The sequence below is a fragment of the Jaculus jaculus genome, chromosome 3 (genome assembly GCF_020740685.1).
Source record: "Jaculus jaculus isolate mJacJac1 chromosome 3, mJacJac1.mat.Y.cur, whole genome shotgun sequence".
Lineage (NCBI taxonomy): Eukaryota > Metazoa > Chordata > Mammalia > Rodentia > Dipodidae > Jaculus > Jaculus jaculus.
This window is the reverse complement of record NC_059104.1, coordinates 109,709,212-109,736,673: the sequence shown is the minus strand read 5'-3', so window position 1 is coordinate 109,736,673 and position 27,462 is coordinate 109,709,212. Positions and strand designations below refer to the sequence as shown.

At 38.6% G+C, this 27,462-nt stretch overlaps 1 protein-coding gene across 1 annotated transcript in view; it reads right to left on the bottom strand.

The window, feature by feature from the left end:
- The window catches only part of Alkbh8 (alkB homolog 8, tRNA methyltransferase), a 77,465-nt gene that overhangs the window by 32,683 nt on the left and 17,320 nt on the right, over window positions 1–27,462 (bottom strand). Inside the window, exons 4-7 of the mRNA XM_045145690.1 lie at window positions 15,607–15,738; window positions 14,571–14,666; window positions 10,840–10,944; window positions 10,374–10,444 (exon numbers count right to left, since the gene is read on the bottom strand). Coding sequence (XP_045001625.1) covers window positions 10,374–10,444; window positions 10,840–10,944; window positions 14,571–14,666; window positions 15,607–15,738 — 404 coding nt within the window. The remainder of the gene's footprint in view (window positions 1–10,373; window positions 10,445–10,839; window positions 10,945–14,570; window positions 14,667–15,606; window positions 15,739–27,462) is intronic.

The following is a 27,462-nucleotide window of genomic DNA, read 5'->3' as shown; positions in this document are numbered from 1 at the left end:
ACAACTCTGTCTGAAGAAGACATGTCCACAAATCACAGTGCCACACACACTCACAGTCTGAAGAAGACATGTCCACAAAACCCAGTGCCACACATACTCACAGTCTGAAGAAGACATGTCCACAAATCCCAGTGCCACACAACTCTGTCTGAAGAAGACATGTCCACAAATCACAGTGCCACACACACTCACAGTCTGAAGAAGACATGTCCACAAAACCCAGTGCCACACACACTCACAGTCTGAAGAAGACATGTCCACAAATCCCAGTGCCACACATACTCACAGTCTGAAGAAGACATGTCCACAATACTCCCAGGGTCTTAAACGATCACTTCCCATTATAGGAAGCCCAGAGAGAACAAACCCTGAGACGTGCTTTGCAGTGCACAGAAGAATGGCATGGGATGAGAAGTGGCTGACAAGAAAATGAGCTTGAATGAAACCAGTTAAACCTTAAAATCAAGATTGAAAATGAGAACATTGGCTTCTAAAGCTGTAAACATGCTGCTAAATGCAAATACTGAGGCTACATTTGAGGTTGGACATGAAGTCAGTGTGTCTGGAGCCTGGACTCTATTAAAGTTGTATATAGGAAATGCTTGGATGGTGTTTTTTTTTTTTTTTTTTTTCTCGTTCGTACTGAAAATCAGAAAGAAATAACAAATTCCTCAGGCGAACCAAGACTTCATTAATTTGTGGGGCTAAGAGTCTCTCTGTAAAATCAAGCTGTAAAATGTAAAGTAAAGGAATTTTTACATGTCACATTTCAACAGAAAAATATTAAATCTAAGATCATATAACTCAGTATTCTAAAAATTAGTACATAGTGATATTAACTAAATACTGTTAAAGCCATCTTCATAAATTTTAGTTTCTTTTTTTCAGGTAAGTCTTAGTTGAGATTGTTCCTTTTGCTTACAATGGAAACTTGGTACTTATTTTGTACATTAAATGGTCATCCTCATCCACCACATCCCTGTGGCATTCAGTGAACTGATATCTGCCCAAAGACCTTAGTTCATCACAAGGAGCTCTCTCAAAACATACCTGGACAGAAGATACAGGCTGCAATTTACAGAGAACAAAGCTGTTAGTAAAAGATCACTAAATACAAAAGCAACACTAAGGGCAGTTTCCGTAGTGTAGTGGTTATCACGTTCACCTCATACAAAAGCAACACTGACTACATGAGTATATATTATTCTCATATATCCTGATGCATCCTACTCTTGTTGGATATCTACCTAAACTACATCTCCTGTAGCAGACTAAATTTAAGATGGAAAGAATATGTTTGGTTCTTTGACAAAATCATTGAGCTAAGCCAACACATAAAAGTATAGAACTAGCCTTCCATGAAGCATCTTGTGATATGAGATATTAACCTGGTTTATTATAAAAGCATTCTTTTAATTTTTTTCCTGCAGCTAACAGCAAACTCACTCAGATACAAATTATGAAATGTATTTATGTATGAGGAGGTATAAAACACTAAAGATAATCATAACTTATATATGGAAGCAAACATATATTACACAAAAATAAAAACTATTTTGTCTTTCTATAAAATGTATGATACTTTTCTTGGGGGAAGGGAGTTGAGGCAGAGTCTCACTCTACCCCAGGCTGACCTGAAACTCACTTTATAGTCCCAGGCTGGACTCAAACTCCTGGCAATGCTCCTCCCTTAGCCTCCTGAATGCTGGAATTAAAGGCATGTACCACCTCGCCCAGTGACTCTCCTTTTTTGAGACATTTTCTGAAAAGGGGGTCTCACTCTAGTCCAAGCTGGTCTTGAACTCATACCAACCCTCCTCCCTCAATTTCCAGAGTGCTGGAATTACTGTTTAGGGGTATTACAAGAGTTTTATGAATAATATACTTAGAGTAGTCCTAATAATAAGGCATTTAAATAAGACATTAAAATTAAGAACACCTCATAGGAATCCCTTGAGCTGGAATATTTAGGAATTAAAAGGCCAGATGTGGTGGTGTAGAGGGAGACAGAGGTAAGAGGACTGCCATGAGTTCAAGACTACCCTGAGACTACATAGTGAATTCCAAGTCAGCCTATACTAGAGTGAGACCCTACCTTGAAAGAAAGAAAAATAATAATTAAAAGAGGAATTTCCCAAGAAAGGGAAGAAGAAAATAGTAAAATAAAGACTCAAGGATTTTAACTATAGAAAAATGGTACTGAATCAAGCAACATGAAAAAGTTTAGCATTCCAGATAAATACATTTTGGTTTTGTCTATTTCAGTTTCTGCATCTACCATCTTGTACCACCAGGTGGCAATGCTGTATTATCAGGTCAAAACTTGGCCATAAAGTAAGGTTGCCGAAGTTGCCCTAAAAACAATCAGGATTTGGGGCTGGAGAGATGGCTTAGTGGTTAAGACACTTGCCTGCAAAACCAAAGGACCCAAGTTCAACACCCCAGAACCTACGTAAGACAGATGCATAATGGGGCACATGCATCTGGAGTTCATTTGCAGTGGCTAGAGGCCCTGGCACACCCATTCTCTCTCTCTCTCTCTACCTTCCTATTTCTGTATCTCTACCTCTCAAATAAATAATAAAAATAAAATTAAAAAATTCATTTAAATGCTAAAATGAAATGTGTAACACCACCACAAAAAAAAAAAAAGGACTGGTGTTTTCCTGGCATCTCACAATATGAAACACACAAGTGCAAACATTTAAAGGGAAGGATTGTGACTTTCTGGTTAAAGCAGTGTAAGGGAGAAAAAGAAAAAAAAAAAACTCTTCCACTAAAAAGTGAAGTGTATAAGAAATTAACAATGGCAGCCCACAGAGGCAGGCAGAAGCAGCTCCAGGAGCAGCAGCATTAGGTCCACGGGGCCACAGCTGCAAGGCTTGGCTTCAGCCACAGCAAAAGCCAGATGAGGGGATTGTACTCTTACACCAGAGCTCCTTGCAAAATCAAGAAATGTGAAGGTAGGACCACAGGGACCAATGGAGGCCAGATCACAAGACAGAGAATCATGTGGACCAGCGGGAAAGCTAGAGCCACCATCCACAGCCTCCCCTCCCCCGCCACCAGTGCAAGTGCCAGCAAGCACAGGAAACCTGGGGAAGGGAGATCATGGCATATAGCACTGGTGACCACAGCAGTGATCCAGCAACCCAGCAAGCCCACTTGAACTCACAGTGCACCAAAGAGGGACCCAAGCAGGAGTGCAGCATAACTAAGATCAAAATCATCCAGAAAGGTAACTGGGATTACACCAGGTCAGTACCCACCAAATAAGCCTGGTATATAGGCTTCATTGGAAGTGCTAATTGCACCTTCCATATCAAGATAAATTATATGTTGAATCTGAAGGATGGTCAGACCTGCCATTCTTAAATAAGTTCTATTTTGGGCTTGTTCTTTGTTGCTTTCATGAAGGGATGTTGGATTTTGTCAAATGCTTTTGCTGCATGTAATAACATGATCATGTGATTTTTGTCCTTCAGTCCATGTATATAATGTATTACATTTATCGATTTGTGTATGTTGAACCATCCCTGCATCTCTGGGATAAAGTCTACTTGGTTGGAGTGAATGATCTTTCTGATATATTCTTGTATTCTGTTTGCCAATATTTTGTTGAGAATTTCTGCATCTATGTTGATGAGGGAGATTGGTCTGTAATTTTCTTTTCTTTTCTTTTTTTTTTTTTTTTTTTGTTCTATCTTTGCAGAAAAAGCATTTGACAAAATCCAACATCCCTTCATGATAAAAGTCCTACAGAAACTGGGAATAAAAGGAACATATCTCAACATAATAAAGGCTATTTATGACAAGTCTACAGGCAACAACTTACTAAATGGGGAAAAACTGGAACCTTTTCCACTAAAATCAGGAACAAGACAAGGGTGTCCACTGTCCCCACTTTTATTTAGTATAGTACTGGAAGTCTTAGCCATAGCAAAAAGGCAAGAGACACTCATAAAAGGGATGCAAATTGGAAAGGAAGAGATCAAGTTATCATTATTTGCAGATGACATGATTCCATACATAAAGGACCCTAAAGACTCAACGAGCATGCCGGGCGTGGTGGCGCACGCCTTTAATCCCAGCACTCGGGAGGCAGAGGTAGGAGGATCGCCGAGACTTCGAGGCCACCCTGAGACTACATAGTGAATTCCAGGTCAGCCTGAGCCAGAGTGAGACCCTACCTCAAAAAAAAAAAAAAAAAAAAAAGACTGAACGAGCAAACTGTTAGAGCTGATAGACACCTATAGCTATGTAGCAGGATACAAAATAAACATACAGAAATCAGTAGCTTTCCTATATGATAACAACAAAAAACACACAGAAGATGAAATCAGAGAATCACTCCCATTCATAATTGCATCCAGATAGATGCAGATCCTAAGAAGAGAGCTGCCCCAACATACCTCAAAAGGGGCCCAACTGAAACTAAGGACAACTGGCGAAATAAGCAAGGGTGATGTTTTCCTGTGAACAGGATACCAGCACAAAGGGGAAGGAGATCAACACAGAGAAAAATCAACTCTGAAAAATCAGAGAGCCAGAGCCTCAGAGGCCCCCAACACCTCAGCACTGAAGCAGACCAAAAATGAACCCAACATGGCTCAGGGAAATTTTGCGGAAGAGGGGGCGGAAAGAATGTCAGAGTCACATGTTAGGTCATGATTTGCAGAGACATTTATCATACCAATAACTGGGGGCTAATGCCACAATGCACGACCCATTTTCATTAACAAGGAGGGTCTAATGGGAAGGGGTAGATCACAGATGAGCCTAAATAATGGTACCAAACTGCCTGTATTTACTGAAAAGAAAACTAATAAATTAAATTAAAAATAAAATAAAATAAAAATAAAAATAATAAAGTACCTTGAAATAAACCTAACTAAGGAAGTGAAGGATCTCTAAATGCAAACTTTAAAACACTTAAGTGAGAAATTGCAGAAGGCACTAGGAGATGGAAAAACATCCCTTGTTCTTGGATCAGAAGAATAAATACTTTGAAAATGTCAATCTAACTGAAAGCAATCTACACATTTAATGCAATCCCTATCAAAATTCCAATGGCATTCTTCATGCAAATAGAAAAAACGATCCAAAAATTCACTTGGAAGCACAAAAAAATCTCAAATATCTAAAACAATTTTGAGCAACAAAAATAAGGCTGGTGGTATCACCATACCTGATTTAACCTATACTACAGAGCCATAGTAACAAAACAGCATGGTACTGGCACAAAAGCAAACATGTAGATCAATGGAACAGAATAGTGGACTGTGGTGGTTTGATTCAGGTGTATCCCATAAACTTAGGTGTTGTGAATGCTAGCTCCCCAGCTGATGGATATTTGGGAGTTAATGCCTCCTAGAGGGAGTGTATCGTTGGGGGCGGGCTTATGGGCTTTATAGCCACTTTCCCCATGCCAGTGTTTGGCACACTCTCCTGTTTCTATGGTCCACCTTATTTATGTTGGCCAGGGGGTGATGTCCACCCTCAGCTCATGTCATCGTTTTCCCCCACCATCGTGGAGCTTCCCCTCAAGCCTGTAAGCCAAAATAAAACTCTTTTTCCCAGAAGCTGCTCTTGGTTGGGTGATTTCTACCAGCAATGCAAACCAGACTGCAACAGTAGAGTGGTACCGAGGAGTGGGATTGCTGCTAGACACCTGACTATGTAGCTTCAGCCTTTTGTAGCTGATTTTCAAGAGGAATGTGGAAGGAGTTGAAACCTTGGCCTAAGAGATGCCTTGCAGCACTGTAAGTACAGCTTGGTGGACTATTCTGGTCTGAGCTGCAAGACCTGAATGTAGTATGAACTATGGACTGTGAGGGGTGGTTTATGAGGGTGTGAAAGAGCCTGGACTGAGCTAGCAGTTTGTGTGAGAAGCTTGCTTTTATGCCCATGTCCTGAGAAGTTGTGCAGGGTTGCTTTGCGTAGAAATGAACTGGTGTGAGCAGAGGGATATGGCACAGAAAGAAATTTCTTTGGGTGAACTGTTGCCCGTTCAGCTGCAATTGAGAGATTACAACCTTTGAGACTGGGCTAGCTGACCTGCGCAGGGGCAACAAGAAGAATGTAGACTCTTTTGAAGGGGCCCCAGTGCTCAAGGAGTGTCCTGTTCTTCAAAGTCTGCTTTATGCCCCCCTGGATTAACAAATTGGCACCCTACCTGGTATCGTGGAGTATAAGAATTGCTGGAAAGAGGGTCATTGAGTTTGCAACATGGTCTTGTTTTGGAAATGGCTATGGGCAGTGTGAAGCGGGTTTGCTGGTTACCTGCATAGAGACCCCATGGGGCCATGAGGATGAACCGTGGCTTGCAGTGTAGACCCAGTGGAGATGCCAGGACCATGAGATGGTTGCCAAGGAGCTGCCAGACCTGATGAAGTTTCCCAGGACTGTGAGTAGCCTAGCTGGAGGGGCAGAATTGGAATGCCAGAGACTTGTTGCTGGTTAGAATTATCGGACTTGGAGATTTGTCACTGGCTAGAGTTGCTGGACTTGAAGCTACAGAGTTTGATGTTTGCCCTGGTTGTTTTAAATCTTGTATTGGTTGAATGTTTCTTTGCTAAGCCCAGTGCCATCTTTTGCAGTGTGAATATTTATTCTCTGCCATTATGGGTTTTTTGAGGTTATTTTTTGGCATTATGGCTCAGTTAAAAGATCTTGGACTATGGAGATGTATGAACATCATTGGGATTGATAAAAACTATGGGGACTTTTAAAGTCAGACTGAATGCATTGTATTTTACATCATGTATGGATATCAGTTTATGGGGGCCAGGGGCGGAATGTGGTGGTTTGATTCAGGTGTACCCCATAAACTTAGGTGTTGTGAATGCTAGCTCCCCAGCTGATGGATATTTGGGAATTAATGCCTCCTGGAGGGAGTGTATCGTTGGGGGCAGGCTTATGGGCTTTATAGCCAGTTTCCCCATGCCAGTGTTTGGCACACTCTCCTGTTGCTATGGTCCACCTTATGTTGGCCAGGGGGTGATGTCCACCCTCAGCTCATGTCATCGTTTTCCCCTGCCATCGTGGAGCTTCCCCTCGAGCCTGTAAGCCAAAATAAAACTCTTTTTCCCAGAAGCTGCTCTTGGTTGGGTGATTTCTACCAGCAATGCGAACCGAACTGCAACAAGGACCCAGTTGTACGTCCAGGTAGCTATAGCCACCTGATATCCAACAAAAATGCCAAAAAATACTCATTGGAGAAAAGACAGCCTCTTCAGCAAATGGTGCTGGGAACACTGGATATGTATCTGTAGAAAGATGAAGTAGATCCTTCTCTTTCTTCATGAACAAGAATTAAGTTCATATGGATTAAAGACCTTAACATCAGACCCAAAACTCTGAAACTGCTAGAGGAAAATGTAGGGGAAACCCTTCAACAAAGGCTTTCTGGAACATAACCCCAATTGCTCAGGCAATAAAACCACAGATTAATCAGTGTGGAGGTTCCTAAAACAGCTAAAGATTGATCTACCATATGACCCAGCTATAGTATTCCTAGGCATATATCGAAGGAATCATCTCATTTCCTTAGAAGTATGTGCTCAACCATGTTTATTGCTGCTCAATTTATAATAACTGGGAAATGGAACCAGCCTAGATGTCCCTCAACTGATGAGTGGATAATGAAGATATGGCACATAATACAATAGAGTTCTACTCAGCGGTAAAGAAAAATGAAGTTACGAAATTTGCAGAAAAAGTGGATGGATCTGGAAAGGATTATACTAAGTGAGGTAACCCAGGCCCAGAAAGCCAAGTGCCACATGTTCTCCCTCATATGTGGATCCTAGCTACAGATGATTGGGCTTCTGCATGAGAAGGAAAATACTTAGTAGCAGAGGCCAGTAAGTTAAAAAGGAGATATAAAGGGAAGAGAAAGGAAGGGAGGAGGATACATACTAGGTTGGTATTATATATGTAAGTACAATGATTGAGATGGGGAGGTAATATGATGGAGAATGGAATTTCAAAGGGGAAAGTACGGGGGTGGGGTATTACCATGGGATATTTTTTATAATCATGGAAAATGTAATAAAAATTGTGAAAAGAAAAAACAAATAAAATCACAGATTTTAAAAAAAAAAGACCACAGATTAACCACTGGGACCTCATGACATTACAAAGATTTTGTATGGCAAAGGACAATGTGGATAATGCACAGAGGCAAGCTACAGAATGGGAAATAATCCTTGCCAGCTATACATCTGATAGAGGATTAATATCTAGGATATACAAAGAACCCAAAAAAATAAATCATAAGAAATCAAACAACCCAATTAAAAAATGGGCTATGAAACTAAATAGGGTGTTCTCAAAAGAAGAAATATGGATGGCATATAAGCATCTAAAAAAATGTTCTACATCCCTAGTCATCTGGAAAATGCAGATTAAAACTACATTGAGATTCCATCTACTCCTGTCAGATTGGCTACCAACACGAATACAAATGAACATAAATGCTGGCGAGGATGCCGAAAAAGTGGAACCCTTTTACACTGTTGTTGGGAATGCAATTTGGCCCAGCCATTGTGGATCAGTGTGGAGGTTCCTGAGACAGCTAAAAATAGATCTACCATATGACCCAGCTATAGCACTCCTAGGCATATATCCTAAGGACTCATCTCATTACCTTAGAGATACTTGCTCAACCACATTTACTGCCACTCAATTCACAATAGATGGGAAATGAAACCAGCCTAGATGTCCCTCAACTAATGAGTGGATAATAAAGATATGGCACATTTATACAATGGAGTTCTACTCAGTGGTAAAGAAAAATGGAGTTATGAAATTTGCAGGAAAATGATGAGTCTGGAAAGGATTATACTAAGTGAGGTAACCCAGGCCCAGAAAGCCAAGTGTTGCATGTTCTCTCTCATGTGGATCCTAGCTACACATGATTGGACTTCTGTGTGAGTAGGAAGAAAAGCTAGAAAAGAGATGTAAAGTGAAGAGAAAGGAAGGGATGGGAGTACTTAATAGGATGGTATTGTATATATGTAAGTAGATGGATAGATTAATAGGGGTGAAAAGGCCCAAGTGAGATCAGGCAAAGAGACTGAGTAAAGGAAAGGCAGAGGGAGGGCTTATCAAAATCTAAGAGGATATAAATAAATCATATGGAAACCTACTTTTTTGGACAATGGAACACTCAGAAGCTATAGATTGTTACAAGAAAAATTTCAGTGCCAGGGTTGGGATACCTTCCAGTGAGTTGTTGGCCAGGGAGGTCCCTGATGCCCCCAAAACATTATAGGCCATTGCTGAGGCCCTTGATTTCCCGCCAGGAATAGATGTTAAGACCCTATTGCTGAAGACTTCACATTCTTGGGCTGCAAGGCCATTGAAAAATCCTGCTGAAACTGAGCTGATAATCTCCTTCATGTAGACCAGCTGAGAGAAAGCTGAGAGAAGCTACATACAGTTCAATGGAAGAGAGAGAAATCACCAGTGAAGACACTCAACAGTGGACACTGTGAGTCTTATATTTAGCCAGCCAGGCCAAATGAGCCAACAGGTACAATAGTGGCAAGTCTGTCATGGTGGAAACCATCTGCCCTCTAATTGGACTGGAGGCCCACTCCATGGGAAGGAATAAAGCCTTGATACTGAAAACCTAAAACAGGGTTAGTCATAAGCCCTAGGGGTATAATGTCTGCTGCTGTCTGGCTAACTGTATATACTATACTCATCAAACTACCCATTAAGCACTTTTCTTACTATTCATACCAATATATTAATGATACTCTCACTTTTGATTGAGAACCTTCTCTTTTCAGACAGCAGTGACCTTGGGATGACTCAGAAGTCATCATGGTGCCGGGAAGAAGTGACAGGAGTTCTCAGCACTGCAATATCTCTATCACACCTTCCAAGGCTCAGGGTCCATTGAGGAAGAGGTGGCAGAAAGAATGTAAGAGCCAAAGGAAGGGTAGGACTCCTTACAACATGATCCTCCAGACGTAAAATGGCCTGGATATCCATGACCTCACAGTGCCTGACACTACCTACACAAGACCATCATAATAGGAAGAAAAGATGATGACATCAACATAAAAGAGAGACTGATTGAGAGGAAGAAGGGTTATCATGGAGAATGGAGTTTCAAAGGATAAAGTGGGGGGGAAGGAGGGCATTACCATGGGATATTGTTTATAATCATGGAAGTTGTTAATAAATTAAATGGAAGGGTTGTGAAAAATTCACATTCTATCAGAAATGAAAGTGCCTTATGAAATACTTTTCATTAAAAATTTTTAATCAATTTTAATTAAGTATGTGGTTAATCCTATGAAAAGGAAATTGTACAAGGGAAGGAATGCTGAAAGCTAATGAAACACTTGAACAGTTACCTCTGATCCCAAACTGAGAGAAGCAATCTCATCCTCAAAAGCAGAATGTGTGTCAATGTGAGGAGGAATTCCTAGGAAGGCAAACACAGGTACAGGTCACTTCATGCTCCTTTTCAGCAGATCTGAAATTACTGTACTTGGAACCTCACACTAATTACAATGAAACATTGTTTGGTTCTTAAGAAGGTACTATAATTTTAATCAAAAGGAAACACTGATTATAACTAAACAAAATTAAACTAAATCTAGACAAATATATCTTAACTTCCTATTAAAGTGCCATTGAAGCTATAATACCAAGGCTAGGGAGTCAGTACTTAAGTAGGACACTTGCCTAACCCCAGCCAAGAAGAAACCTGTGGAAAAGAAATACAAGTCATTCTTTGTCCTATTATGAAATATACAAATGGGATTTTGAAAACCTTTGTATTGAGACAACTGGGATTTTTAAAGATGAACTACCTACCATGGCCAGGTTCATACTGATTTATGGTCAATTGATCAGGTTTATGTTTAATGTAACCTTCTTTCAACCATTTCTCCAAAAAGCTGACACAAACATCAGGAAGACCTAAAATCAGTAAACATAATAGCAAAACATTAAAATATTTTCACATTCTACATAAGAATTAAAAACATTACAACAAGCCAGGCATGGTGGCACATGCCTTTAATCCCAGCACTTGGGAGGCAGAGGTAGGAGGATTGCTGTGAGTTTGAGGCCACCCAGAGACTACACAGTGAATTTCAGGTCATCCTGGGCCAGCGTGAGACCTTATCTCAAAAAAACAAAAACCATTATGACAGCTTTTATGCAGTTCTTAACTCAGTCATCAAAACCAGTAATGGTGATAAACCCACATGCATAAAAGAATTTAAAAAATTAAAAACCTTCATAAAATCTTTAAGATTTTAGATCATTGAGTCTATGAAACTAAAAACTCCAAAGGAAATTTTTTACTAATAACAAAACTTTGTTATTTTGTAAAATGGTAACAAGACAATACACATCCTATCTAAAATGCTTGAAACTAAAAGTGTTTCAGACTTTGAGTCTTCTCCAGATACTGGAATATGGGCACAGGCATAACCAAAATCCTAGAGATGGGATCCGAGTATGAACACAGAATTCATTAATGTTTCATATATACGTTATACACACACAGCCTGGAGGTAATTTTATGTAAAGCTTTAATATGCTATGGTTCTTTTAATTTATTTATTTTTATTATCTATTTATTTATTTATTTATTTGAGAGACATGGCGGTCCAGGCCTCTTGCTGCCACACGCAAACTCCAGACATATGAGCTATCTGGCTTTACCTGGGCGCTGGTGAATCAAACCCAGCAAGCAAGCACCCTTAACTGCTGTGCCATCTCCTTACTGACTGTGCTGTGTTGTGAGCGACTCATCACATGTGCTCAGATGTGGATATTCTCCACATGTGGCATCATGTCAGCTCTCAAACAGCTTCAGATTTTAGATCAGTCAGATTTTGGATGTCCACATAAGGGATGTTCAACCTGAGTAATATATGATAGAAATTCATGCAGACAATTTTTTGCTAAGGTATCCTATTTATTTTAAATTATTTTTTTTATTTTAAATTTTTATTTATTTATTTGAGAGCGACAGACACAGAGAGAAAGATAGATAGAGGGAGAGAGAGAGAGAATGGGCACGCCAGGGCTTCCAGGCTCTGCAAACGAACTCCAGACGTGTGCGCCCCCTTGTGCATCTGGCTAACGTGGGACCTGGGGAACCGAGCCTCAAACCGGGGTCCTTAGGCTTCACAGGCAAGCACTTAACCACTATGCCATCTCTCCAGCCCAATTTTTAGATTATTTTTATTAAAAACTTTCAAAATGGAACTTTACAGACTTATGAATGTGATTTCACACTGGATGAAAGCCTGAAATATAATCAAGTTCACAAAAAACAAATTTGAACCGACAGAGGATTACTGTCCAGAATACAGAGTAATCAATTAGATAACCCATTTAAAGATTGTAGGAACTGGGTATGGTGGTGCATACCTTTAATCCCAGCATTTGAGAGGCTGAAGTAGGAGAATCGCTATGAGTTCAAGGCTAGCCAAAACTACAAAGTATGTTCTAGGTTATCCTGGGCTACAGTGAGATCCTGCTTAAAAAAAAAAAAAAAAGGCCATTCATGGTACTGCATGCCTGTAATTCCAGCACGTAGGAGGATCACCATGATTTCAAGGCCAGCCTGGGACTACATAGTAAATGCTTAGACTGAGAAAGAAGAAAGAAAAGAAGAAAAGAAAAGAAAAGAAAAGAAAAGAAAAGAAAAGAAAGAAAAGAAAAGAAAAGAAAAGAAAAGAAAAGAAAAGAAAAGAAAAGAAAAGAAAAGAAAAGAAAAGAAAAGAAAAGAAAAGAAAAGAAAAGAAAAGAAAAGAAAGAGAAGAGAAGGGAAAAGAAAAGAAAAGAAAAGAAAAGAAAAGAAAAGAAAAGAAAAGAAAAGAAAAGAAAAGAAAGAGAAGAGAAGGGAAAAGAAAAGAAAAGAAAAGAAAAGAAAAGAAAAGAAAAGAAAAGAAAAGAAAAGAAAAGAAAAGAAAAGAAAGAAAGCAGGCAGGCAGGCAAGCAAGTGGGAGGGAGGGAGGAAGGGAGGGAAGGAGGGAAGGAGGGAAGGAGGGAAGGAGGGAAGGAGGGAAGGAAGGAAGGAAGGAAGGAAAGAAGGAAGGAAGGAAGGAAGGAAGGAAGGAAAGCAAACAACATTGTACAATACCACATGTTGGGAAGAGAGAAGGTGGAAAGGGTGCATACTGGTAAGAATATAACGGCACTGCAGTTTGCAGCAATTTGCATATGTTAACACTGGTAAGTAAGCATATCCTCTCACACAACAAAGTATTCTTTGAAATTTCTCCTAAGAATCTCTTACATAGCAAGCACATAAAAGAAGTATGTACACTGGGCTGGAGAGATGGCTTAGCAGTTAAGCGCTTGCCTGTGAAGCCTAAGGACCCCGGTTCGAGGCTCGGTTCCCCAGGTCCCACGTTAGCCAGATGCACAAGGGGGCGCACGCGTCTGGAGTTCGTTTGCAGAGGCTAGAAGCCCTGGCGCGCCCATTCTCTCTCTCTCCCTCTATCTGTCTTTCTCTCTGTGTCTGTTGCTCTCAAAAAAAAAAAAGTACGTACAAAGATGCTCACTATAATGCTACCTGTATGCTAAAAATAACCTGAATGTCTAACAATAGGTAACTAATAAACTAGCATGGGACACTCAGTAAAATGAAAAACTACATAAGATATACAAGACCTATTATGAAAGAAAAAGAGTAAGTTGAAAGGATACATGTAATATAGGATTTGCATTGTATATAATATATGAAATGTATTGTATCATGCTATATAATACTATCAGTGTTACGCTATGTGTTCTAACAGGTATATACACTGGCATGTAAACACATTTGTAAAAGGTTAGAGAATCTGCTAAACTCATCACTGCACATACTGCTGAAAGGAAGAAGTGTGGGAGGAACACAGTGGTCAACAGCAACTTGAGCCTTGTATGTTTGAATTTTTATAATAAAACTGTGCCTTTGATCTAACTGAAATGCTTTTAGTTTAATCATCTTGCAAGCTTGCTGAAATATGACAAGTAAAACATATACCCTCAACTATAAGTTTATAATGGATCACATCATGTGGTGGTTTGAATGTAAATGTATGTCCACCACAGCCCAAGGTATTTTAGATTAAGATGAAGTTTCCTACGTAAGACTCTGGCAGGCAGGCAGAGCCCTGCTGGAGGAGGTACATTACTGGGGGTGAATCTTGAGTTCAGCCTTACTAGGTGTGCAGAGAGCCAGCTTGAGTTCTGGCTGCTTGCTGTTAGTTTTGTCTCTTTGCTGTGGATGTATGCTAAAGTGAGCCAGCTTCTCCTGAAATCTATAAGCCTTTTCCTCCCACATAAGCTGCTTCTGGTGGGATGTTTGTCTCTGCCATGAAAAGGGAATTGTAACACAATAGTTTTGGGTGTGTATGTGTGTGCATGTGTGTGGAGAGAGAGAGAGAGAGAGAGAAAATGTCAGAGCCTCTTGCCACTGCAAGCCACTTTGTGTATGTGGCTATACATAGGTACTGGGGAACTGAACACAGGCCAGCATCTCCCCAGCACCACACTGTTCTTTCTGAGCAGCATTTATTGTATATTAGCAAACTTACCTCCTGGTAATGGTTTATCTTTATCCACATTGTTGTTCTTATAGCAGAATTCATACCCAAAATGCTTTACTCGTCTGTGTTTCAAGGACTTTTCAACTGTATACAAAGAAAAAAGCAAACTACTTGGGAGAAAAAAGAATGGCAGCCCTTCATAGATTTCAATCAACATTATAGATAAGGATTTACTGACTAATGGTAACTTCTTTTAATTATAATTATTATTATAATTAAAATATATAATTATATTATTATATTACATACTGCTGAAAGGAAGAAGTGTGGGAGGAACACAGTGGTCAACAGCAACTTGAGCCTTGTATGTTTGAATTTTTATAATAAAACTGTGCCTTTGATCTAACTGAAATGCTTTTAGTTTAATCATCTTGCAAGCTTGCTGAAATATGACAAGTAAAACATATACCCTCAACTATAAGTTTATAATGGATCACATCATGTGGTGGTACCCATGCTCTCTATCTGACTCTTTCTCTCTCTGTCTCTCTCTCAAATGAATAAATAAATAAAATATGATTTTTTAAAAAGTTACCTACATAGGGCTGGAGAGATAGCTTTGTGGTTAAGATGCTTGCCTGCAAAGCCTAAGGACTCATGGTCTAATCTCCTGGTCCCATGTAAGCCAGACACACAGTGATGCAAGCACACAAGGTCACATATGTGCACAAGGGGATACATGCATCTGGAGTTCAATTACAGTGGCTGAAGGCCCTGGCATGCCAATTCTCTCTCTCTCTCCCTCACTCTCTCACATTAAAAAAAAAGTTACCTACACAAATGCTGGCTAGTAAACAGTCATCAAACTGGAGCTTAAACATGATAGGTATATATGTGTTAGCTACTATTAACATTCTTAAGACTCATTAGTATGATTTGCCCACCACTGGGTCCAAGCTGCCCTGAATGATCTTGGGGAAAAACAATAGAATTATAGTACACCCACATAGTGTGGACAAAAGGAAGAGCAATGATAAGACATTTTACAAAAATGTAACTATCAAATCTTGGAAGTTTTACTTACAATTCTGATTATCTGTGTCTTGTGTCCAATTAATACTTTCCAAAAGCACTCTCTCATCTTCAGAAGAAATAATTTCTTCTACTATCTTGAGGTCTGGAGGTAAGGCTTGAAGCTCCAGGTTTTTCCACTGTGCTATGGGAAACCAAATTAAAGTAGTCACAGTGCAAAACCTAAATTCATATATACAAACAATTTTTCCCAGTAGCCATAAAACTCCAAATCTGCATGTTCAGAAATAATAATGCTGATAGGCACACAACAAAGGGTAAAAATGGAGACCAAGGTGAAAGCTATGATGCATTTCACCCCTTTCAATTCCCTTCCGCAAACAGAATAGTACTTTTGTATTCTGCTTGCACATGATTGAGTCACTCTTTAAACATCTCTCAAAAACAAGGTTTCATATTTATACTATGCATCTCTAACTTTAAAAATGCCAAGACTATCTCTAGATAGTAAACATAAGAACTTAAATCCCATTTTTCTTCTTAGGCTCTTATTATAACCAAATTATAGAAAAATACAAAATAAAATATTTAAAATAAGCAACCCTTATGAAAACACCATTTTATCATTCTGATCTTAATATAAAAATAATTGAAATTCTGGCTTTTTAAAGGCCTTATGAAAAAACTAAAGGAAAAGAGTTTTCTACCAGATAAAAGGAAGACTGTAATCACATTTACTATTACAGATCTTATCATTCATGTAACAAAAATCTCTGAGTTTTTTTCAGTTAGGCCATTTCCACTTTCAAATTATTTAGTATAAAAATTTGCTGGTCATGGTGGTGCAGAGATAGGAGGACTGCTGTGAGTTCAATGCCAGCCTGCGACTACATAGAGACTTCCAGATCATCCTGTATTAGAACAAGACTCTACTCAAAAATAAAATAAAATAAATAAATAAATAAACCAGAACAGTGCTGGAGAGATGACTCAGCGGTTAATGCACTTGCCTTCAGAGCTTAATGACTCAAGTTCTATTCCCAGTACCCACATAAAGCCAGATGTACATAATAGTGTGTGTGTCTGGAGTCTACTTGCAGAGGCTGGAGGCCCTGGCGTACCCACTCTCTCAATCTGTCTCTCTTCTATCTCTCTCTGTTTACAAATAAATTAATTAATTAAACAAAAATATTTAAAACAAAAACAAAAAATTGACAAAAGCAATTCATATCTGTGGTAGTTTGATTCAGGTGTCCCCCATAAACTTAAGTGTTCTGAATGCTAGTGTCCAGCTGATGGAGATTTGGGAATAAATGCCTCCTGGAGGCAGTGTATTGTTGGGGGCGGGCTTATGGGTATTATAACAAGTTTCCCCTTGTCACTGTTGGCACACTCTCCGGTTCCTGTTGTCCACCTGATGTTGGCCAGGAGGTGATGTCCACCCTCTGTTCATGCCAACATTTACCCTGCCATCATGGAGTGTTCCCTGGAGTCTGTAAGTCAAAATAAAACTTTTTTTTTCCCCCCAAAGCTGCTCTTGGTCAGGTGATTTCTACCAGCAATGCGAACCTAACTGCAACAGTAATAGTTGATACTGAAAGTGGGATTGCTGCTAGACACCTGGCTGTGTGGCTTTGGCCTTTTGGAGCTGATTTTCAAGAATGTGGAAGGATTTGAAAGTTTGGCCTGAGAGACACCCTGCAGTGCTCTAAGTACAGCTTGATGGACCATTCTGGTCAGAGATGAAAGACCTGAATATAGTAAGAACTCTGGACTGTGAGATTTGGCTTATGAGGGTGAAAAGACCTTGGCTTGGACTGGGATAGGAGCAGTTTGTGAGAGGCTTGCTGTTATGCTTGTGTCCTAAGAAGTTGTGCAGGGTTGCTTTGTATAGAAACAGACTGGTGAGTGCAGAGGGATATTTCACAGAAAGAAATCTTTAGGCCAAAACTGCTGCCTGTTCAGCTGCAATTGAGAGATTACAACCTTTGAGACTGGGCCAGCTGACATTCAATGGGGCAACAGGAAGAATGTAGACTCTTTTGAAGGGGTCTGAGTGCTCAAGGAGTGTCCTGTATTTCAAAGTCTGCTTTAATCCTCCCTGGATTAACAAATTGGTTCTACCTGGTATTATGGAGTATAAGAAATGCAATAAAAGGAGGGTCATTGAATTTGCAAAATAGTCTTGTGTGTGGAAACAGCCATGGGCAGTGTGAAACAGGGTTGCTAGATGCCTGGATGGAGACCCGATGGAGCTATGAAGATAAAATATGGATTGCAGTAGAGACCCAAGGGAGATGCCAGGACCAGGAGATGGCTGCAAGGACAGCTGCTGGTCAAGATGAAGTTTTCCAGGACTGTGAGCAGCCTAGTTGGAGGGGTGGAATTGGAACTCCAGAGACTTGTTGCTGGTTAGAATTATAGGACTTGGAGATTATTCGCTAGCTAGAGTTGTTGGATTTGGAGCTACAGAGTTTGAAATCAGAGAAGAAATGAAGGGAATCAAAGAAGAAAACAAAGGAATTAAAGAAGAAAACAAACTTCTGAAAGAGAACACAGGAAACCAGCTTAATGAAATAAAGAGGTCATTACAAGACATGAGTAAGGAAATAGCAATATTGAAGACAACAAGGCTAAAATCCTGGCTCTGAAGAATACAATAAATGAAATAAAAACTGTGGAAAGTCTCCCCAATAGAATGGATGAAGAAGAGAACAGAATATCTAAACTAGACAACCAGGTGGCAGATTTAATACAGTCCAACAAAGAGAAAGACAAGCTAATAGGAAGGTATGAATGGGAATTTCAAGATATCTGGGACACTATGAAAAGATCAAACATAAGAATTCAGGGTATAACAGAAGGAGATGAATTTCAACCCAGAGGCTTAATAGGTGTTTTCAACAAAATCATACAAGTAAAATTTCCTCAAACTGGGAAAGAAATGCCAATGCAAGTACAAGAAGCTTTTAGAACACCAAACAGAAAAAATCTGGAAAGAACATCTCCTCACCATGTTATAATTAAACTACTAAACACACAAACCAAAGAAAATATATTGAAAGCAGTTAGAGAAGAAGCAAGTCACCTACAAAGGTAAGCCCATCAGAATAACTGCAGATTATTCAACACAAACTTTAAAAGCCAGAAGAGCTTGGAATGATGTATTCCAAGCCCTGAAAGGTAACAATTGTCAACCAAGATTACTTTATCCTACAAAGCTATCTATCCAAACTGATGGAGAAAGAAGTACATTGCACAACAAAACAGGCTAAAGGAATTTATGACAACTAAACTAACTCTACAGAATTTACTTGAAGGAATTCTTAAACACACACAGGAGGAAATAGGGGAAAATGAACCACACTCAAATAACAGCTGAAACAAACAAGTCAAAGGAAAACAGGAAACACCCACTACAAAATAAGAGGAATGGTGAGAATAAATGCATGACTTTCAATAATCACTCTTAATATCAATGGCCTCAATGCACCATCCAAAAGACACAGGCTTGCAGACTGGATTAAAAGGCAGTATCCTGCCATTTGCCTCCAGGAACCTCACCTCTCAATAAAAGATAGACACCGCCTTAGGGTGAAAGGATGGAAAATGGTATTTCAAGCAAATGGGCCTAGGAAACAAGCAGGGGTTGCTATCCTAATATCTGACAGGATAGACTTCAAACCAACATTAGTGAGGAAAAATAAAGAAGGTCATTTTATATTTTATTTTTTATTTATTTTATTTTATTATTTTATTTTGGTTTTTCGAGGTAGGGTCTCACTCTGGCTCAGGCTGACCTGGAATTCACTATGTAGCCTCAGGGTGGCCTTGAACTCTCAGGGATCCTCCTACCTCTGCCTCCCGAGTGCTGGGATTAAAGGCGTGCGCCACCACGCCCGGCTTAAGAAAGTCATTTTATACTGATTAAAGGAACTCTCCAACAGGAGGACATTACAATCCTAAACATATATGCACCTAACATGGGGGCTCCCAATTTCATCTAACAAACACTATTAGACTTAAGGTCACAGAAAACATCAAACACAATTGTAGTGAGAAACTTCAATAACCCATTCTCATCAATTGACAAGTCATCCCAGCGAAAAATAAACACAGAGACATCTGAATTAAATGATGTCATGGAACAAATGGACCTAACAGATATCTACAGAACATTCCATCCAAATGCTTCAGAATACACATTTTTCTCAGCAGCACATGGAACATTCTCTAAAATAGATCATATATTAGGACACAAAGCAAATCTCCACAAATTCAGGAAAACTGAAATAATCCCATGCACTCTAACCACAATGGGATTAAACTGCAAATAAGCAACAAGAAAAGCTACAGAGCATACAGAAATTCATGGAGACTAAACAGTACACTACTCAATGATCAGTGGGTCATTGAAGAAATCAATAAATTCATAGAATCAAATGATGATGATAATACAATGTACCAAAACCTCTGGGACACAATAAAGGCAGTCCTACAAGGGAAATTGATAGCTCTAAGTGCCTATATTAAGAAATTGAAGAGTTCACAAATAAACAAATTAATGCTCCACATTAAGGCCTTGGAAAAAGAACAAGACAAACCAAAAAGCAGTGGATGATAAGAAATCATAAAGATTAGGGCAGAAATTAATGAAATAGAAACCAAAAAACATTCCAAAGAATCAATGAAACAATGAGTTGGTTCTTAAAGGATAAACAAAATTGATAAACCCTTAGCAAATCTGACCAGAAGAGAGAAGAGACAAAAATTAATAAAATTAGAGATGAAAAAGGCACCTTTTCAACAGATGCCAAAGAAATTCAGAAAATTATAAGGAATCCTATAAAACTCCTTCTATAAAGCCAGCATCACCCTGATACCAAAATCAGGCAAAGATAGAACAACAACAAAAAAAAAAAAGAAGAAAATTACAGACCAATCTCCCTCATGAACATAGATGCAAAAATCCTCAACAAAATATTGGCAAACAGAATACAACAATATATCAAAAAGATTATTCACCCCCAACCAAGTTGGCTTTATCCCAGGGATGCAGGGATGGTTCAACATACACAAATCAATAAAGGTAATACATCATTATAAATGGTCTGAAGGACAAAATCACATGATCATCTCAATAGATGCAGAAAAGGCATTCAACAAAATCCAACACCCTTTCATGGCAAAAGTATTACAGAAACTGGGACTAGAAGGAACATATCTCAACATAATAAAAGCTATTTATGACAAACCTACAGCCAACATAATACTAAATGGTGAAAAACTCAAAAAGCTTTTCCACTAAAAAACAAGGGTGTCCACTGTCCCCATTTTTATTTAACATAGTACTGGAAGTCTTAGCTATAGCAATAAGGCAAGAGACACTCATGAAAGGGATACAAATTGGAAAGGAAGAGATCAAATTATCACTATTTGCAGATGACATGATTCTATACATAAAAGACTGTTAGAGCTGATAAGCACTTTTAGCAACATAGCAGGATACAAAATAAATACACAGAAATCAGTAGTGTTCCTACATACTAACAACAAACGTGCAGAGAATGAAATCAGGAAATCTCTCCCATTCACAATTGCCTTAAAAAAAAACCTTGAAATAAACTTAACTAAGGAAGTGAAAGAGCTCTACAATGAGAACTTTAAAACACTCGAGTGAGAAATTACAGAAGACACAAAGAAAATAATAGCCCATGTTCTTGGATTGGAAGAATCAATATTGTGAAAATGTCAATCTTACCAAAAGCAATCTATACATTTAATGTGAGCCCCATTAAAATTCCAATGGCATTCTTCACAGGAATATTTTTTAAAAATCCTAAATTTCATTTGGAAGCAGAAAAAATCCTCAAGTAGCCAAAACGATTTTGAACAACAAAAATAAGACTGGTGGTATCACCATACCCAATTTTAAGCTATATTACACAGCCATAGTAACAAAAACAGCATGGTATTGACACAAAGACAGACATGTAAATCAATGGATCAGAATAGAGTACCCAGATGTTAATGCAGGCAGCTACAGCTATCTGATTTTTGCCAAAAATATTCACTGGAGAAAAGACAGCCTCTTCAACAAGTGGTGCTGGGAAAACTGCAAATCTATATGTAAAAAGATGAAAATAGATCCTTGTGTTTCTCCATGCACAAGAATCAAATCCAAGTGGATCAGGGACCTTAATATCAGACCTGAAACTCTGAAATTGCTAGGACACTGTGAATAGAGCAAAGAGAGAACCTACAGAATGGTAGGAAATCTTTGACAGTTACTCATCTGACAGGGGATTAATATCCAGAATATACAAAGAACTCAAAAAACAGAACAATAAGAAATCAAACAACCCAGTCAAAGAATGGACTAAGGAACTAAATAGAGAGTTCTCACCAGAAGAAATACACATGGCATATAAACATCTGAAACAGTGTTGCAGATCCTTAGCCATCAGGGAAATGCAAATTAAAACTACCTTGAGATTCCATTTCTCTCCCATCAGAAAGGCTACCATCAAGAAAACAAATGACAATAAATGTTGGAGAGGATGTGGTAAAAGGGGAACCCTTCTGCACTATTGGTAAGAATGTAATCTGGTACAGCCATTGTGGAAATCAGTGTGGAGGTTCTTGAGACAGCTAAAAATAGATTTGCCATATAATACAGCTATAGCACTTTTAGGCATATATCCTAATGAATCTTCTCATTACCTAAGAAATACTTGCACAACCATGTTTATTGCTGCTCTATTCACAATAGTTAGGAAATGGAACCAGCCTAGATGTCCATCCACAGATGAATGGATAATAAAGACGTGGTATATCCACACAATGGAATTCTATTCAGCAGAAAAGAAAAATAAAATTATGAAATTTGCAGGGAAGTGGGTGGATCTGGAAAGGATTATACTAAGTGAGATAACCCAGGCCCAGAAAGCCAAATGTCACTTGTTCTCTCTTATATGTGGATCCTAGCTACAAATGTATAGATGTGTGTGATCTGGAACCAAAAATCAGTAACAGAGGCCCATAAGCTAGAAAAAGGCTATAAGGGAGGGAGGAGAGAGAAGATCTTAAGAGGATGGTATTGTATGTATGTAAGTAGAAGAACAGATTACAGGGAGAGGAAAGGCCTAAGTGAGGTCAGGAGAAGAGATTGTATAAAAGGGCAAAGGGGGAAAGCCAATCAAAATTCAAGATATTCTGCATAAGACATATGAAAATCTACTTTCTTAAAAGTAGCCATAGATTGTTACTACAAAAATTTCAGTGCCTGGGATGGGATACCTTCCAGTGAGTCATAGGCCAGGGAGGTACCCATTGCCTCCAAAACATTACAGGCTATTGCCAAGGCCCTTGGTTCTCCATGAGAAAGAGATGGTTAAGACCCTATAACTGAAGACTTCACATGCCTGAGAGGCAAAGTCACTGAGAAATCAAGTTGGTGCTGAGCAGAAAACCTTCTCCCTATAGCCCAGCCAACTAAAAGCTAGAAAAAGGGCCTGGAGTGGTGGCACACGCCTTTAATCCCAGCACTCAGGAGGCAGAGGTGGGAGAATCACCATGAGTTCGAGGCCACCCTGAGACAAAATAGTGAATCCCAGGTCAGCCTGGAACAGAGTGAGACCCTACCTTGAAAAAGAAAAAAAAAAAAAAAAGCTGCACTCTCTGCAGTCTTATGGGAGACAGAAGTCATCAGCAGTGAAAATAGTGGACACTGGAAACTTCAAGTTTGGCCAGACAGGCCAAATGACTGAAAAGTGCAATTGTGGCATGTCTGCTCTGGGGGAAAACAACTACCTCCAAAAAAACGCCTTCACTTTTCTACAAAGAATGGACACTATCATAGGGTGAAAGGTTGGAAAACAGTATGGGCCTAGAAAACAAGCAGGGGTTGCTATCCTAATATCTGACAAGGTAGACTTCAGTCCAACATTAGTTAGGAAAGATAAGGGAGGTCACTTTATACTGATTGAAGGCACACTCCAACAGGAGAACATTACAATCCTAAACATATATGCACCTAACATGGGGGCTCCCAAATTCATCAAACAAACACTACTAGAACTAAGGTTACAGATAACACCAAACCAAGATAACACAGTTGTAGTAGACTTCAACACTCCACTCTCATCAATTGACAGGTCATCCCAGTAAAAAATACACAGAATCATCTGGGTTATATGAGGTCATAGAACAAATGGACCTAACAGATATATACATGACATTTCATCCAAATGCTGCAGAATACACATTCTTTTCAGTAGCACATGGAACATTCTCTAAAATAGACTATATATTAGGACACAAAGCAAATCTTAACAAATACAGGAAAACTGAAATAATTCCTTGAACTCTATATGATCACAATGGGATCAAACTACAAATCAATAGCAAGAAAAGCTATAGAGCATACACAAAATCATGGAAACTAAACAATACAATACTAAATGATGAATGGATCAATGAAGAAATCAAGAAGGAAATCAAAAAATTCATAGAGTCAAATGATAATGAGAATACAACATATCAAAACCTTTGGGATACAATGAGGGCAATCCTAAGAGGGAAATTTATAATGTTAAGTGCCTGTATTAAGAAATTAGAAAGGTTGCAAGTAAAGAACATAATGCACAATAGTGGCACATCTGTCATGGTGGATACCAACTGCCCTCCAATTGGACTGGAGGCCCACTCCATGGGGGGGGGGGGGAACACATCCCTGATACTGAAAACTTAAAACAAGGGTAGTCATGAGCCCTAGGGGTGTAACGTATGCTGGTGTCTGGAAAAATGTATATACTATGCTTATCAAACTGCCCAGTAAGCACTTCTCTTAATATTTATACCCTTATATGAATGTTACTCTCACTTTGAGTAGAGAATCTTCTCTTTTCAGATGGCAGTGACCTTGGGATGACTCAGAAGGTATCATAGTGCTGGAAAGAAGTGACTGGAGTACTGACTAACATCTCGATCACACCTTCCAAGGCTCAGGGTCTAATGCGGAAGAGGTGGCGGAAAGAATGTAAGAGCCAAAAGAAGGGTAGGACTCCTTACAACATGCTCCCTCCAGATATAAAATGGCCTGGATATACATGACCTCATAGTGCCTGACATTACCTACACAAGACAAGAGGAGGAAAAGATCAAGACATCAAAACAAAAGAGAGAGTGATTGAGATGGGGAGGGGATATGATGGAGAATGGAATTTCAAAGGGGAAAGTTGGTGGGGAGAGGGTATTACTATGGGATATTTTTTATAATCATGTAAACTGTTAATAAAAATTTTGAAAAAAAAAGAACTTAATGTTTCACCTTAAATCCTTGGAAAGAAGAACAAGGCAACCTGAAAATTAGTAGACGGGAAGAAATAATAAAGATTAGGGCAGAAATTAATAAAATAGAAACCAAAAACAAACCCAAAGAATCAATGAAACAAAGAGTTGGTTCTTTGAAAGGATAAGCAAGATTGATAAGCCTTTAGCAAATATGATGCAAAGAAAGAGAGAAGAAACACAAATTATTAAAATTAGAGATGAAAAAGGTGACATCACCACAGATAACAGAGAAATTCAAAAGAATCATAGGGACATACGATAAAAGCACAATCTACTAAGTATGAAATTCTGAAAGAAATGGATGATTTCCTTGACTTATATGACCTACCTAAATTAAATAAAGATGAGATTAATCACTTAAATACACCTATAACAAATATGGAGATCCAAGCAGTTATCAAAAATCTCCCAACTAAAAAAAGCTCAGGCCCAGGTAGATTTGCTGGTGAATTATACCCAGACCTTCAGGGAAAAACTAACACCATTGCTTCTTAAATTTTTCCATAAAATAGAAAAAGAAGGAATCCTACCAAACTCCTTCTATGAAGCCAGCATCACCCTGATACCAATACCAGGCAAAGATAGAACAAAAAGAAAATTACAGAGCAATCTCCCTCATTAACATAGATGCAAAAATTCTCAACAAGATATTGGCAAACAGAATACAAGAATATATCAGAAAGATCATTCACCCCGACGAAGTAGGCTTTATCCCAGATGCAGGGATAGTTCAACATACACAAATTGATAAATGTAATACATTATATAAATGAAATGAAGGACAAAAATCACATGATTATCTCATTAGATAGAGAGAAAGCATTTGACAAAATCCAACATCCCTTCATGACAAAAGTCCTACAGAGACTGGGAATAGAAGGAAATATCACAACATAATAAAGGCTATTTATGACAAGCCTATAGCCAACATATTACTAAATGGGGAAAAACTGGAACCTTTTCCACTAAAATCAGGAACAAGACAAGGGTGTCCACTATCCCCAATTTTATTTAACATAGTACTGAAAGTCTTAGCCATAGCAAGAAGGCAAGAGACACACATAATACAAATTGGAAAGGAAGAGATCAAGTCAGCATTATTTGCAGACGATATGATTCTATACATAATGGGCCCTAAAGACTCTACAAGCAAACTGTTAGAGCTGATAGACACCTATAGCCATGTAGCTGGATACAAAATAAACACACAGAAATTAGTAGCCTTCCTAAATGCTAACAACAAACACATAGAGGATAAAATCAGAGAATCACTCCCATTCACAATTGCATCATAAAAAAAAAGCACCTTGGAATAAACCTAACAAAGGAAATGAAGGATCTCTACAGTGAAAACTTTGAAACACTCAAGCGAGAAATTGCAGAGGACAATAGGAAATGGAAAGACATCCCTTGTTCTTGAATCAGAAAAATCAATATTGTGAAAATGGCAATCTTACCAAAAGCAATCTACACATTTAATATAATTCCCATCATAATTCCAATGGCATTCTTTGCAGAAATAGAAAAAACAATCCAAAAATTCATTTGGAATCAAAAAAATCTCAAATATCTAAAACAATACTGAGCAACAAAAATAAGACTGGTGGTATCACCATTCCTGATTTTAACCTATACTACAGAGTCATAGTTACAAAAACAGCATGGTACTGGCACAAAAGCAGACATGGAACAGAATAGAGGACCCAGATGTAAATACGGGTAGCTACAGCCACCTGATATTCAACAAAAATGCCAAAAATAGTCATTGGAGAAAAGACAGCCTCTTCAGCAAATGGTGTTGAGAAAACAGGGTATGTATCTGTAAAAGGATGAAAATAGATCCTTCTCTCTCTCCATGCACAAGAATTAAGTCCAAATGGATTAAAGACCTTAATATCAGACCTGAAACTGAAAATGCTAGAGGAAAAAGTAGGGAAAACCCTTCAACATATTAGTCTTGGCAAAGTCTTTCTGAATATAACCCCAATTGCTCAGGCAATAAAACCACAGATTAACCACTGTGATCTCATGATATTACAAAGATTTTGTACAGCAAAGAACACTGTGAATAAAGTGAAGAGGCAACCTACAGAAAAACCTTTGCCAGCTATACATCTGATAGAAGATTAATATCTAGGATATACAAAGAACTAAAAAAATTAACTAATAAGAAATCAAACAACCCAATTAAAAAATGGGCTATGGAACTAAATAGAAGTCTCAAAAGAAGAAATAGGGATGGCATATACACATCTAAAAAACTGTTCTACATCCCTAGTCATCTGGAAAATGCAGATTAAAACTACATTGAGATTACATCTCACTCCTGTCAGATTGGCTACCATCATGAAAACAAATGATCATAAATGCTGGCAAGGATGCGGAAAAAGACGAACCCTTTTACACTGTTGATGGGAATGCAATCTGGTCCAGCCATTGTGGAAATCAGTGTGGAGATTCCTAAGACAGCTAAAAATAGATCTACCATATGACCCAGCTATAGAACTCCTAGGCATATATCGTAAGGACACATCTCATTACCTTAAAGATACTT